The sequence below is a fragment of the Ursus americanus genome, chromosome 25 (genome assembly GCF_024610735.1).
Source record: "Ursus americanus isolate L20-20 chromosome 25, mUrsAme1.1.p, whole genome shotgun sequence".
Lineage (NCBI taxonomy): Eukaryota > Metazoa > Chordata > Mammalia > Carnivora > Ursidae > Ursus > Ursus americanus.
Genome location: NC_142151.1, coordinates 28,079,568 through 28,092,661, shown reverse-complemented (window position 1 = coordinate 28,092,661; position 13,094 = coordinate 28,079,568). Strand labels below are relative to the sequence as shown.

The 13,094-nt window shown below is 41.9% G+C and overlaps 1 protein-coding gene across 3 annotated transcripts in view; it reads left to right on the top strand.

Moving 5' to 3' along the window:
- The window catches only part of TMTC1 (transmembrane O-mannosyltransferase targeting cadherins 1), a 253,746-nt gene that overhangs the window by 223,552 nt on the left and 17,100 nt on the right, over positions 1-13,094 (top strand). For all 3 annotated transcript variants that reach the window (XM_045811777.2, XM_087855736.1, XM_045811776.2), the window contains one exon: positions 10,854-10,956. In XM_045811777.2, the coding sequence (XP_045667733.1) occupies positions 10,854-10,956 (103 nt within the window). The remainder of the gene's footprint in view (positions 1-10,853; positions 10,957-13,094) is intronic.

Here is a 13,094-nt window from a genome sequence, read left to right as displayed (position 1 = left end):
ACTTTCCTACTCTAGGTTCGAATGTAAAATGCTGTGAGATCTAAGAATGTAATTGAAAGATTGAAAGGTTTTCTCTTTTGCTCCTTTGGGCAATTGATTTTTAACATCAAAGAGACAGAACAGCTGTTGGGCATGACTCGGGATTGCCTTTCCTCTCTGACTTTCAACAGCTTGTCTTCATGTTTGGGCTTCTTCAGTAATAAAGGAGTGTGTCAGAGGCACAAGCACGGCACAAAGAAACTAGTAGAGAGAAATCCACCCAGCTTAACATTCTTTGGTAGTAAATGGATTCATTTCTTGTTGTCACCACCTTATTTAATAGCTTTCCAGAATTTCAGACTCCCAGAGTATATCAAAGCAATGACTGCAAACCTTGGTCACTCTGTACCACCCTTGTGACACCGTCCCGTCACACAGCAGGCCATCTTCCAGTGTCACCAGACACACGGCCGGCCCACGCGCGCTGTGGTTGTGGGCGATCTAATGATGGAAAACCGTGTCCTACACTGAGCTGTAGTCGGTCATCCTATAATTGGCTCCCTTTGAACTTGGGCTAACGGAGAGCTCGTTGAACACCGCCGAAGGGCACAGCTGTGTTATCACTTCCCTTACCACCCCTTTTCTAAGCTCACCCCTTTTCTTTCACCTCCTTTCTCTTTTTGCAAACTCACACTTTCTGGCTTGACATCCTGGGTGTCTACGAAATGTTGCCCAGAAATGAATGCTACTGCTTGTCTGCTTCCTCACGACGCTCCAGCTCCCGTTGGAGATACGGTCCCCTGAAATCCCTGCAAACGTGAACCTTTGTTCCTGCGGGTCCCACCCATTCTGCAGGCAGGTCTTTATAGCCTGGATGAAAGGGTTCATCTTTCTCTGTATTTAATTTCAACTTCTTGATGATCAGCCTGAAATTTCAGGTGTTCTAGGCCTTTTTAGTCCTTTTTTCTGCCATTCTTTTTATTAACTACCCTTCCCAGATATTTCACTTGGCAAATTGCGTAAGAAGAGCTTCTAGTTACTTATTTATGTTTTCGATTAAAAAATGTCACAGAGACCTGCACTGTGTCTGGAGGATCTTCTCTCCAGGCTGACCTCTCTTTTACCGGACACTTTCAGTACAGTTACTTAATTTTTGATTAGTTTATCAAATCATATTATCATCTAGCTCAGCTCATCTCTATGAGGATATTGTGAGGCACTTTGTCAGAAACCTGCTGAAATCCTTCCCCTGATGGAAGGTTGTGATTCTATTAAAAAACAACAACAGTGGGGATGCCTGGGTGGCTCAGTCGGTTAGGCATCTTCCTTCCACTCAGGTCATGATCCCAGGGTTGTGGGATTGAGTCCTGCATCAGGCTGCCTGCTCCGCGGGGAGCCTGCTTCTCCTCTGCCTCTGTCCCTGCCCCCTGCTTCTGCTCTCTCGCTCTCTCTCTGACAAGTAAATAAATAAAATCTAAGGGAAAAAAAAAAAAACCCACCACCAACAGCAACAGGGTTCATTTGCCATGCCTTGCTCTTACTCTAAGCATACTGCTCTCTATTGATACCATTTCCCATTCTCACTGCCAGTAAAACTACGAGTGTAGTAATCCCTTCCAGGATTTGTCTGGGACTAACATTTTGTTCATCGGTCTGTTGGAACCCAAAATAATTCTGTTGGGGCACAGTAGAGAATTTGAGGAGGGGAAATTTGAAAAATGAGTTAATAAGCTGAAAAGGCATTACATGTGAGCCTTTTATGGCCCACAGTGGAGCCCCGATTTGAAATTGATAGATAATAAGAAGCAAACGCAACTGTGTCGAAGGAAAGAGTTTTAAAACCTGAGAGGAAGAAAATCATGTGGAGTGTTTTGAGGAGGCTTTTAAATGCATTCTGGCGTGAGTAGTGGAGAGCCTCGTTTCTGGAACGAAGTGTGGGAATGGACAGACATTATTGTGGAAAAAGAATCCCTTTGTATTTAGGAACTGTTTGTATGTGAAGGCCAAAAGGAAAAGAAAATAGAAAATTAAAAATTCCAGGGCTGAGCACCTAACAGTGAAAAGATGTGGCCACTGAGCACCATGGGGAAGCCAAGGAGGAGGGAGATTTTAGGAAGGGAGGGAATGAGATCCGCTTCCACGTGCCTTTTCAAGTACACAAGTAATGTGAACATGCAAATGAAAAGTATGCAAAAGTCAGAGAAGACAAAATATAACTTTCATTTATAATGTAATATCTAGAAACAACAAATACTATTTTTTCCTGCAGGTCTTTCAGTGTAGTTTGTTTTCATCCTTATATACACATGTAATTTGTATCCTATTCTTTTCACTTGCTGTTAAATTATCCATATTACACCTGTTTTCATGGTGCTAGACAGCCTTCATAAATACCATTTTAATGGCTACTTACTAGTTATCAAAATTATACATTGTAATTTACGTAATAATACCCCAACTTTTGGTCATCTGGGTGTGCATGTGCCCTTGTGTGGGGGGGAGGGAGGGGGAGCAGTGAACTTCTCCTTTCTTAACGGCTCTTTTAAAACAATATTTTGAATCATTTCTAATGATAGATTCCTAGAAGAATTCCTGTATCACAAGAGTATCAGCATATTTCACTGAGAGACCTTACTAAATTGCTCTTGAGATATGTTACTGAATTGCTTTCCCAAAGAGTGGCACCGGTAGCCCCCGCTCCCCGCAGTTTACAGCCTGTAAGTGTTGCATGTTAGAGGAAATTTAAGTGGAAATAGCATGTGGGCAGATGGCAGTGAGGGAGATTAGGGCTGAGAAGATGGATTTAGGACTTCAAATAAATGAAACCACATTATAAGTTAATTTCTCTGAGGGGAAAATGAAGGAACATGAAGAAAAGTATGTGGAGAAAAAAAAACTTAAAGAATTTTTTAACCTTCTCATTTTACAGAGAAAAATGTGGCGTGTACTGAATTGGGTGCTGCTCAAGGTCATACAGATAACTAGTCAGGACCAGGACTAGAGCCTGGTTTCTTTTTTTTTTTTTTTTTTTAAGATTTTATTTATTTGACAGAGATAGAGACAGCCAGCGAGAGAGGGAACACAAGCAGGGGGAGTGGGAGAGGAAGAAGCAGGCTCATAGCGGAAGAGCCTGACGTGGGGCTCGATCCCATAACGCCAGGATCACGCCCTGAGCCGAAGGCAAACGCTCAACCGCTGTGCCACCCAGGCGCCCCCAGAGCCTGGTTTCTTGACTCCTCGGCACTGCTCTTTCACCGTATGACCCTGATGTCCCGTGATTGGACTGTAGTAATGGGCCATAGTCAATGAGGTTGGGTGTGGAAGGAGTGGGAAGGAAGAAGAAAAGTGATAAAGGAAACCCGGGAGGGTGAGTTGCCATAGAAGTGAGATACATAAGAGAATCCACAAAAAAAATGATGGCCCGTCTGTCTACTGCAGCAAAGAAGTCAAGAAAACTGAGAACAGAGAATAAACTCTTAGATTTGAAGTCAAGGTAGTCTTGGGCTTACCGTTCTTCTGGTTCTCCATACCACTCAGAACTGGCTGTACTCCAGATTCACAGATACGATTGTAAACATTTATAAGCCCACCATCATTTTTAAACAGCCTGCTCATGAGAGATTATATAGCTTGCTTTACTAGCAGTAAAGGGGAAAAAATTAGCACTGCTTATGACTCTGACCCATTGTAAATTATTGCTAGCCCCAGGTTTATAGCCTATTGAAAAACTCAGCTAATTTCATAACACTGAAAATATTTTTCTTTAATGTATTTTGAGATAAGACTTCACCTGGTACAAGAATGAAAAGAAAATTGGAACAATAAAATATGAGTTAGGAGAATGGACCAAGAGTGAATGGTCCAGAGTCAACTTTTCTCCTTCTGCCATCTTTTGGGTCAATTCAGCCACGTATACTGTCGCATTGTGGCCAAGCCAACTTGAACTAGACCCTACCTTAAGAATTTATTGATTTAATTATTCAGCACATAGTTATTGAACATCTAGGTACCACTAAACATTAGAGATTGTTGAACTAACAAAGTACGGGCCTTATCCTCATGGAACTTAGAGTCTGGAAGGGAAGGCTGGCCCTAAGCAAAGAATTATAGCGCCCTCCCCAATATGTAACACAATGGTGACAATTTGACAAATTGAGCAAAGAGAAAGTACCAGGGAGAATATTATAGGGTCGTAGCCTGATGTGAGAAGGGGCACATGGGGAGCAGGGGCAGTAGCCAAAGAACAACATTGAATATCAACAGGGTGAAAAGGAACAGGAAAAGCTTTCTGGCTAGAGGGGATAGACCGCGTGCGGGCTCTGGGGTGAAAAAGGGCCGGATTTCTTCCTCTAATAGAAACTCGTGTGCCTGAAAGTGCAGAGAATGAGGACGACTGGTGTGAGAAGAGTTTAGAGATGGGGGAAAGGGGAACACATTCTCTGCAAATGTGGCTCCCCCCCCCCGCCTTTTTTCGTCATCTCCTGACAGTGTTATACACCTGTGGTTGCTTACTCTCATCACACTTGTAGTTTTCCTTTAACGATTCTTGGCATTTCCTCTTTTAAAGTGATTATCCTTTGCATAAATTATCACAGGGTAGTGTTGATCACAGTCTGCTGGGTGATAAAAAAAAAATCAAGATTAAGAAATACTATTTCCTTGGTGAGGAGAAATGCCAAGTTAATTGGTTCATTTTAGTTGAATGAGAAAGAGAATTAGACATCAAATATTGGCAGCTCGTTTTTCATGAATGTCCCTGCTGAGGACTGATGGGCGGAAGAATTGCTTTGTAAAGAAAATAAAAGCAAAGGAGAGGGTGAGAAAGCAGGTGTCTCTGCTCTGTGTTTTGAACTGCCATGTCGTAAAAGAGTTTCTCAGAGAAATCACTGACATGAGGTTAAACGTCCATTACCCCTAAACTTCCCAGGTTCATCACAGTAAGTAAAGGCGTTGGGCTAATGGGGAAATACCTTATGGCTCTGGGTGCTCACATCATTGACCGGAATGAAAGTACTTCTAGAAAACAATTCAGGTGCATGACCATGCTGTCAGGGCCCTAGGACAACTTTCCATCCCAATCTCTGTAGGTCCTTCACCACTTCGGAATACCACATCTTACACCTTCTGTGCAGTACCTGTTAAAGGCCATTCATTAAGCCAGCTGTTCACAAATTGTTGACTGAGGACCCCTGAGGTCCGAGAAGGTCAATGCAGTTTTCAAGTAATGTGCCTTTTTTAACTCTCATTCTCTCATGAGTGTATTTTTTTAGGGGCTACGTGATGTATTTACAATTACGAGAAGACCATTAAAATATTCTCCCGCCTTCCAATTAAATGTCTGTATTTCTTCACATACTTCAACTAAAAACAAAAATAAATTATCACAGGGACGCCTAGGTGGCTCAGTCAGTTGGACGTCCAGCTATTGGTTTTAACTCAGGTCATGGTCGCATGGGTCCTGAGCTTGAGCCCTGAGTCAGGCTCCGTGCTCAGCAGGGAGTCTACTTGGGAATTTTCTCCCTCTGCCTCTCCCCTCACTTGCATGCATGCTTTCTCTCTCTCAAATAAATAAATAAATAAATCTTTTAAAAAAATCTTTAAAAAAAAATAGAAAATAGGTATGAGAATCCATCTGTCTTCTATTATTAAGCCAGACATTAAAGAGATTTGCAAAGATATGAAATGATGCCAGTATTCTCACTAGTTGTTTTGTTTTTTGTGTTTTTTTTTTTTTGCTATGGAAAAAATTTTTTTATTTTTTAGACAAATGTATTATGTTTGCGTTTATTATATTTTAAATAAACTATAAATATTTTTTAAATTTCTGAGCTTTATGTCTATTGTGGTAAATATTGATAGATATAGCCCATATAGAGAAAGCCTCGTTAGAGTACAAAAGGTCCTCGTTAGAGTACAAAAGGATCTGAAAACCATGAAGTTTGAGGATTGCTTCATTAAGCCCGTGTCCATTTGTCCTCCTGGTTGCTGCAACTTAACTACAAGAAGTTTTCTTAACATAACAGTTGGCCCAAGAGAGTAAATTACAGTCAAGTTGCTTTTTCCAAAGATCCGCTCTTCACTTTCCCTTCCCTGAGGTAAAAAGCATGTCACTTTGGGTAATTACAGCCTGTAAAAAGTGGAGATGTTGACTATGTCTTACCTCTCCCCCAAGGCCCGTTTTATTTCCGCCCTACTGAAAATGCTTGAGCCTTGGAGAGGAGCCCATGGTTACAGGCTCCCCATTTTAACCATCGCCTTCAAAAGCGATTTCATGCTGAGGCAGCGGTTGTTGGGGACTCTGGGGTACGGCAGACAGTATTATTTGTCAGAGCCATTGTCTGGTCACAACCGTTTTTAATTCAGGTTGTCCTATAAATAGCTTATATGCATTTCCTCTGGATCTCACGAGTCGGTAGAGACCAGGAATGATCAGCTTAGGTCAGGACATGTAGCCAGACGAGGGAAATAGAAAGTGAGTGCTTGCAATAGAGCTACCACTTGTTAAGATAAATGCATTTCCCTTCCAGAGAAGGTGGAATTTATTTTAAATAAACACCTAGAAGGTATTTTTCTCCTGTGGTGGTGGTTCCCTTTCATTTTTTAACAGGTAGAGTTAATCATTCCTTGAAATGTACAGTCCAGCGAAAGGAGAAGACAGATATTGAAGATACTTTTCACAGAGCCCGAGTCTCGAGACTGCCTCTGGGTTACCAAGGGCACACGGATGCCGTTTCTCGCCCTTCACACACATGGCCTTTTAAATCCCATTACTTCTTTGGACTTGGGAAATTGCATTCTAGTGGAAACCCAGCTCACAAACCCCCAGTAAGAGAAGTTTTGGATGAAAAAGATGATCTCTCCAGCATTTTGAGAGCAGCAAGAAGGTGGGGGAAAGTAAAATGAAGTCAGGTGAAGGAGGAATTGCCCTTGAAAACCCTCGTTCACTGTTGTATTTGACTTCAGCAAGTTAGAATGTGAAGACTTCGGTTTTATTCTTTTTAGGAAAAACACCTTTCCGTTCTCCCACAGTTGAGTCATAAAGTGATGTTTCTAAGATCTGGAGTAGCCACGTCTCCATGTTCTACAGCTGCTGGAGTTAATGGCAACTGGCGTTCTCGGGGTTTTGGATCATGACAGGGGTAGAGACTCTGTCTCACCCCAGGTCTGGGTGTCACTCCTGGCTCCCCAAGGACCTTGTGCTTCTCAGCTGTCATGGCACGATCGTGTCGGGCTTGGTCACTCTTCTGTCTCCCCTGTATACTGGGCCATGTGTATGGTGCTCACGAAATATTTCTCGAGGGGACAGAGGGATATCCAAAAGTATAATAGTTTCTTTTGATGCCAGAGACACCATTATTCTCAGAAATCCTGCTTTTATTCGGGGCTTATTCAGTTCCTGTCTGTCCATTAAAAACCTGAATTCTGTTCTCTGTTCTCATGTAGCTATGAGATGTGGGGCAAGTCTCTCAGCCACTTTGTGCCCAAGTTTCTTCATTAGTTAAAAATGGTGGCAAATTAGTGTCTACTTATATTTAACTTCTTTATATATTTTTATTTATTTGTAAATATAAATTAACATTCTTTCTAGCTCTAATAGTCTTTTATTTCCTCTGCTGAAAATCTCAAATCTCATCCATTGTATTTTTAATAATTGGGTGGGAGTTTTTTAAGTTTGTTTTTTTTTTAATTTTACCAAGACTATGTTAGTATGTTTTTTTTTTTTAAAGATTTTATTTATTTATTCGACAGAGAGAGACAGCCAGCGAGAGAGGGAACACAAGCAGGGGGAGTGGGAGAGGAAGAAGCAGGCTCATAGCGGAAGAGCCTGATGTGGGGCTCGATCCCGTAACGCCGGGATCACGCCCTGAGCCGAAGGCAGACGCTTAACCGCTGTGCCACCCAGGCGCCCCATATGTTAGTATGTTTTAAAAGTACTGTGTAGCCTAGAAAATTTGATCCTTTTAAGACAAAGGTGGCATGAGAGTCAAACAATAACACTAGTTGAATGGTAACACAGGAGACTTGAAATTTTTAGGAGCTGATCACCCAGCTTTAGATTAGCCAGGGTATTCTTTTTCTGGTTGCCTCTAGGATAGTGTTTATTGATGTCTGTTTCAGAAGCTGGTTAAGAAAAGTTAAAAGGAGGGGCGCCTGGGTGGCGCAGCGGTTAAGCGTCTGCCTTCGGCTCAGGGCGTGATCCTGGCGTTACGGGATCGAGCCCCACATCAGGCTCTTCCGCTATGAGCCTGCTTCTTCCTCTCCCACTCCCCCTGCTTGTGTTCCCTCTCTCGCTGGCTGTCTTTCCCTCTGTCAAATAAATAAATAAAATATTAGAAAAAAAAAAAAGAAAAGTTAAAAGGAGAGACACTGGGGTTAATTATTTCTCATTTAAAGCTAAGTAAAGAGCTTTCGTAGGAAAGGAACTTGAGACTCTTGGCCACTTGGACAGGGCCAGACACCTGATGTGGCCACAGGAACAACTCTAGGACACCTGAGCTCAAGCGCAGCTGATTGTAACCTTTTTAAGACCCTGCTCTCACATGTGTTAGTTCACTCGTCTTTGAGCTCCTGACTCAGAGGTATTTTGTTTTCTTCATCTGCATGTTTTGGTGTCTGTGTCCCAGCGATACAGGTAGTAATGCTAGCGCTACCTAGCGATCGTAATAAGATTATGGCGAACGTGACAAAGTGCTATGTGCTAAGCATTGTTCTACGTGCTTCACGTGTTTTGATCCATTTAATACTCACAACAACCCTGTGAGATAGGTACTATTATTATCCTATTTTACAACCGGGCACGTAGATCGTAAATGGTGGGACTGGGATTTCAATCCACGTAGTCACGCACTGGCAGCCCGGTGCGTAATCACTGCGCCATCCTTTCTATAGGCATCGCGGAAAACGTGTCCCGAGTGAATGAGTTAATGAGTAAGCATGCGGTGGTATTTGGTAGCTATTAATATGAGTGGAGTCTTATCAATTTGTGTTCTGCCCATCTCTAAACACACACAAATTGGTCGGTCCTTCAATGGATGATATCTTCATAAAGTTTTTTTTCTCTTTAATAGATGGAAAGATGATTTTGAGATTTTCATTCATCCTTAATTTTTCTAAGTTAGAGAGTTTACTGTTTAGCAATCAAAAATACATATACTTTTTAGAAACATGGATCTCCATCTTTGCTGGACTATGGATTTGTAATTCAAATAAGTGCAGTTTGCCAAATTCAAACCATACGTTGTTCCCTGAATGGTACTTAAACATGTGGATTCCAAGAGATGGCTGTAGGGGTGCCCGGGCAGTTCAGTCGGTTAAGTGTCCAACTCATAGTTTCAGCTCAGGGCATGATCTCAGGGTTGTAGGATCGAGCCCCATGTTCGGCTCTACACTCAGTGCGGAGTCTGCTTGAAGATTCTCCCCCTCTGCCCCTCCCCCCACTCATGCTTGCATGCATTGCGCTTTCTCACTGTCTCTCAAATAAATCTTCAAAGAGCTGGCCATGGTCAGTCCACTTTACCTTTCTGGTGTCTTTACCTTTCTGGGTCAAATCAAATGGAGGCTCCTTGGCTAACTGCATAACACTCAGTGCATTTTTATTCACAGTTGTGCCAAAGGTGTCACATCAGACAAAATCGATGCTGTACATTCCTTTTGCATGTGTCTGGTTGAATGCTTAGTAGTAGTAAATGCAACAAAATTGTGAAAAATGCCTGCACTCAGAGCATATTAAAGGAAAAGTTGCCGTGTGCTTTACGCCCGATCGTTTCCTTTTACCTGACCTTCGCGGCAGTACTAGGACACTGTAATCGTTGGAACCTGGGTAGCTTTGATTCATTAAGTAGGTTTAACCATCTATATTGTGAAAGAAAATGTAACCTTATGAAAAATGTACCTAAAAGCAGTTCAGAATTACTAGTGCGCTAAAGTAAATCTTTTTTTTTTTAAAGATTTGTATTTATTTATTTGAGAGAGAGAGACACAGCGCGAGAGGGAACACAAGCAGGGGGAGTGGGAGAGGAAGAAGCAGGCTCTTAGTGGAGGAGCCTGATGTGGGGCTCGATCCCAGAACTCCGGGATCACACCCTGAGCCGAAGGCAGACACTTAATGACTGCACCACCCAGGTGCCCTGATAAAGTAAATCTTTAGAAGAAGAGCAGGGCATTTAGGAAATGACCTATCGAAGATGTGGCAGTGGATCTGGGCCTTGCCACAGTAGTAGGAGCCGGAGCTCCGCCTTTGGAGAGACATATATTCCTTTTGGAGGGTATGGCTCTGAGATGGAACACACAGGTTGAATAACAGAAGGAGCAAACAGTTGGGTGGGCTCCAGAAATATTTTGATTAAAGAAAGGTCAAGGCCAATCCCCCCTGTAATTAGCGTCAGTCTCCTCCTTTCCTCAAAAACCTCCCCAAATAAACCATGCCGTGTATGTAGAGAGGGTGTTAGCTATGCCAAGTGCAGCTGTGAGACAAATGTCCCAGGCCTCCCTGGCTCCCAGTCAGATTGTCACCTCTGAAGATACTCCTCTATGGATGTAACTATCACTCATTTTCACAGAGAGTTAGTGGGGTGGAGGGCATCCCATTCAAACAACCATTTGAGGCTTTTTCCAATGGTAGGGCAAATCCTTCCAGATGTCCCTTCTTAGTAAACATCTGCTTGTTTCCCTAAAGGAACTAAATATGAATAGATGCGAACTGTAAGAATCTGTGCCATTAGCACTGGCTGTAATTCAAAGTATGTAGTGTTTGATCTTGGTGCCTGTTGCATAGTAGATGCTCAGTAAATTGGTTTTTACTTTTCCCACTTCTGTTGTTCAGTTTATTGTTGCCTTTAACCTTCTCATTTATCTTCCTTTGTTCTCTTTTAAAGGAGAGATTTAAGGAGGCTGAGGAGATATACCAGGCTGGAATAAAGAACTGTCCAGACAGCTCAGACTTACACAACAACTATGGGGTTTTCTTAGTTGATACTGGTAAGTGAAATCGAAGAGAACCTGTTCCACTGCGATGAGATAATACTGTCTGTCAAGCAAAATGGCAACCACCCAAATGATGTCTCAGAAGTAGCAGTCACTGGGCTTGGCAGGAAACTCACACCGTTGACCATCACATTGTACCCTGGGGCTGTCACTTCTCTAAGTCTTCAAGCTCAGCTCAGTCAAATCCACCCAGTTCGTGTAGCACGAAGGAAAACTCCCCAGATGTCAGAAAGTGGCTTTGCTGATTTAAGGAGTAGCAAGCGTTTGAGTGTCATGTAGACAAGTCCATAAGTCTATGATGATGAAACGGTCCTCAGCAATGATGCAGGGCTTGCCTCTGAATCGAGTTACCAGCAGATGGAAAATACTTTCCTACGTCTGAGAAAAAAGCCCCCAGAATTGTTCCATCATTCTTTCCTTGATGTACATTACAGAAACGATATTATTATAATTGATAGAGCACTCTTATATGACAGGTGCTATATAAAATATACTTACTCCATCTTATTTAATGTAGAATTTTACTGGGCAGGGATTCTGTTTTCTTTATGATTTGTGTCCCACCTACTGTTGGCATGCTATGAATACTTATAAAGGATCAAAAAGGTAGTTGAATTTCATGCAAAAGCACCATTCTGTTCTCCTTGACTATTAGACTCTCCGCCTTGTGGTAAAGTTCTGTTTTAATTATTTTGTCAATATGAATGCTCGAAAGGATTTTTATTTTCTAGTATATCTGAAACTTTTCTGTTTTATAGAATGTAAATTTACATTCCGAAACGCCTAGGAAATACCCCTTATTTTTGCATGTAAAATTGTTTTGTGGTGCCACCTGCTGGTTGATTGGCAACACAAGACTACATTAGGTGTCGTAAAGATTAAAACCCGGAAGAGACCCCCCTTTGGTCTGGTCTTCCCTCTTCCGTCTACTTCAACAACAAACAGTGCTACGCCCTACAAATCTCACTGGCCACCCTGTGTATGTTCCCGCCACTCCCTTTGTCTTCGTGTATTTTATACTGGTGGAAATTCTCCCTATTACCAGGGACCTGTACATAGATCTATATAGGCACAAGGTGCAGACATGCCTTCAAAGAAGGTGCAGTTGAGGTGTCTACAGGTCATAAACATTCCATTTCATCTAGAACTTCAGACCGTTCTATAGTTCTGTCACTTAGATATAATTCCACTAGGAAGCTTCTTTGGGGATCTCATCAGAGGCTTGATTCTAGTTCTGGTCTTCATCCTCAGTTGCCCTGGGAGTTTTGTCAAGTCTCTTAAGTGCACTTCGCACTTCAGTGGCTATATCTCTAAAGTAATACTTTTACTTATCTTTTAATAGCTCTTAAATCCCAAGATATAGGAAAGGGTATCAAAAGGCAGCTAAATAGGGGCGCCTGGGTGGCCCAGTCAGTTAAGCGGCCAACTCTCCATTTCAGCTCAGGTCATGATCTCAGGGTCCTGAAATTGAGCCCCGCTTTGGGCCCCGTGCTCAGCGCAGAGTCTGCTTCTCCCTCTCCCTCTGTTCTTCCCCCTGGCTCACATGCTCGTGCTGTCTCTCTCTCTCTCTCTCTCAAATAAATAAATAAATAAATCTTTTTTAAAAAGGCAGCTAAATAGTATCGAAAATACCTGTAAAGATCATTTAATTAAAATATTTTACGATGTATAATGCATTGGACAAATGCAAGGTGGCATTATTATTATTTTTTAAAGTCCCAATACATAAATACCATTTAACAAAAATGTATGATTTTTAAAAAGATTTTCAAGATCCAACTGATACATGCTTCTTTAAAAGCAGAGCCTCAATTAGTATGTTGCGGTGGAGTAATTGAGACGAACCCTTAGAAATTGTTTCAGGACAGTTTTCTTTCTATACTAGCCTATTCTATTTTTTCGTATAATGAGAAGTAACAGTATCTTGTATAAATAACAATCACTGATGATCTCAAAACATCATATTAGCAGGGCAATGGCCAGAAAACACTTTGGCTAAAATGCTATACATAATAAAAGAAATAGATTTTAGTTTTTATTGCTTTTTTATTGTTGATTTCCTTGGAACTTGGAACGAATAGTAAAATGGTCCAAAGTTGGGCAGTGGCAAGGAGACGAAGCCAAAATGCAAG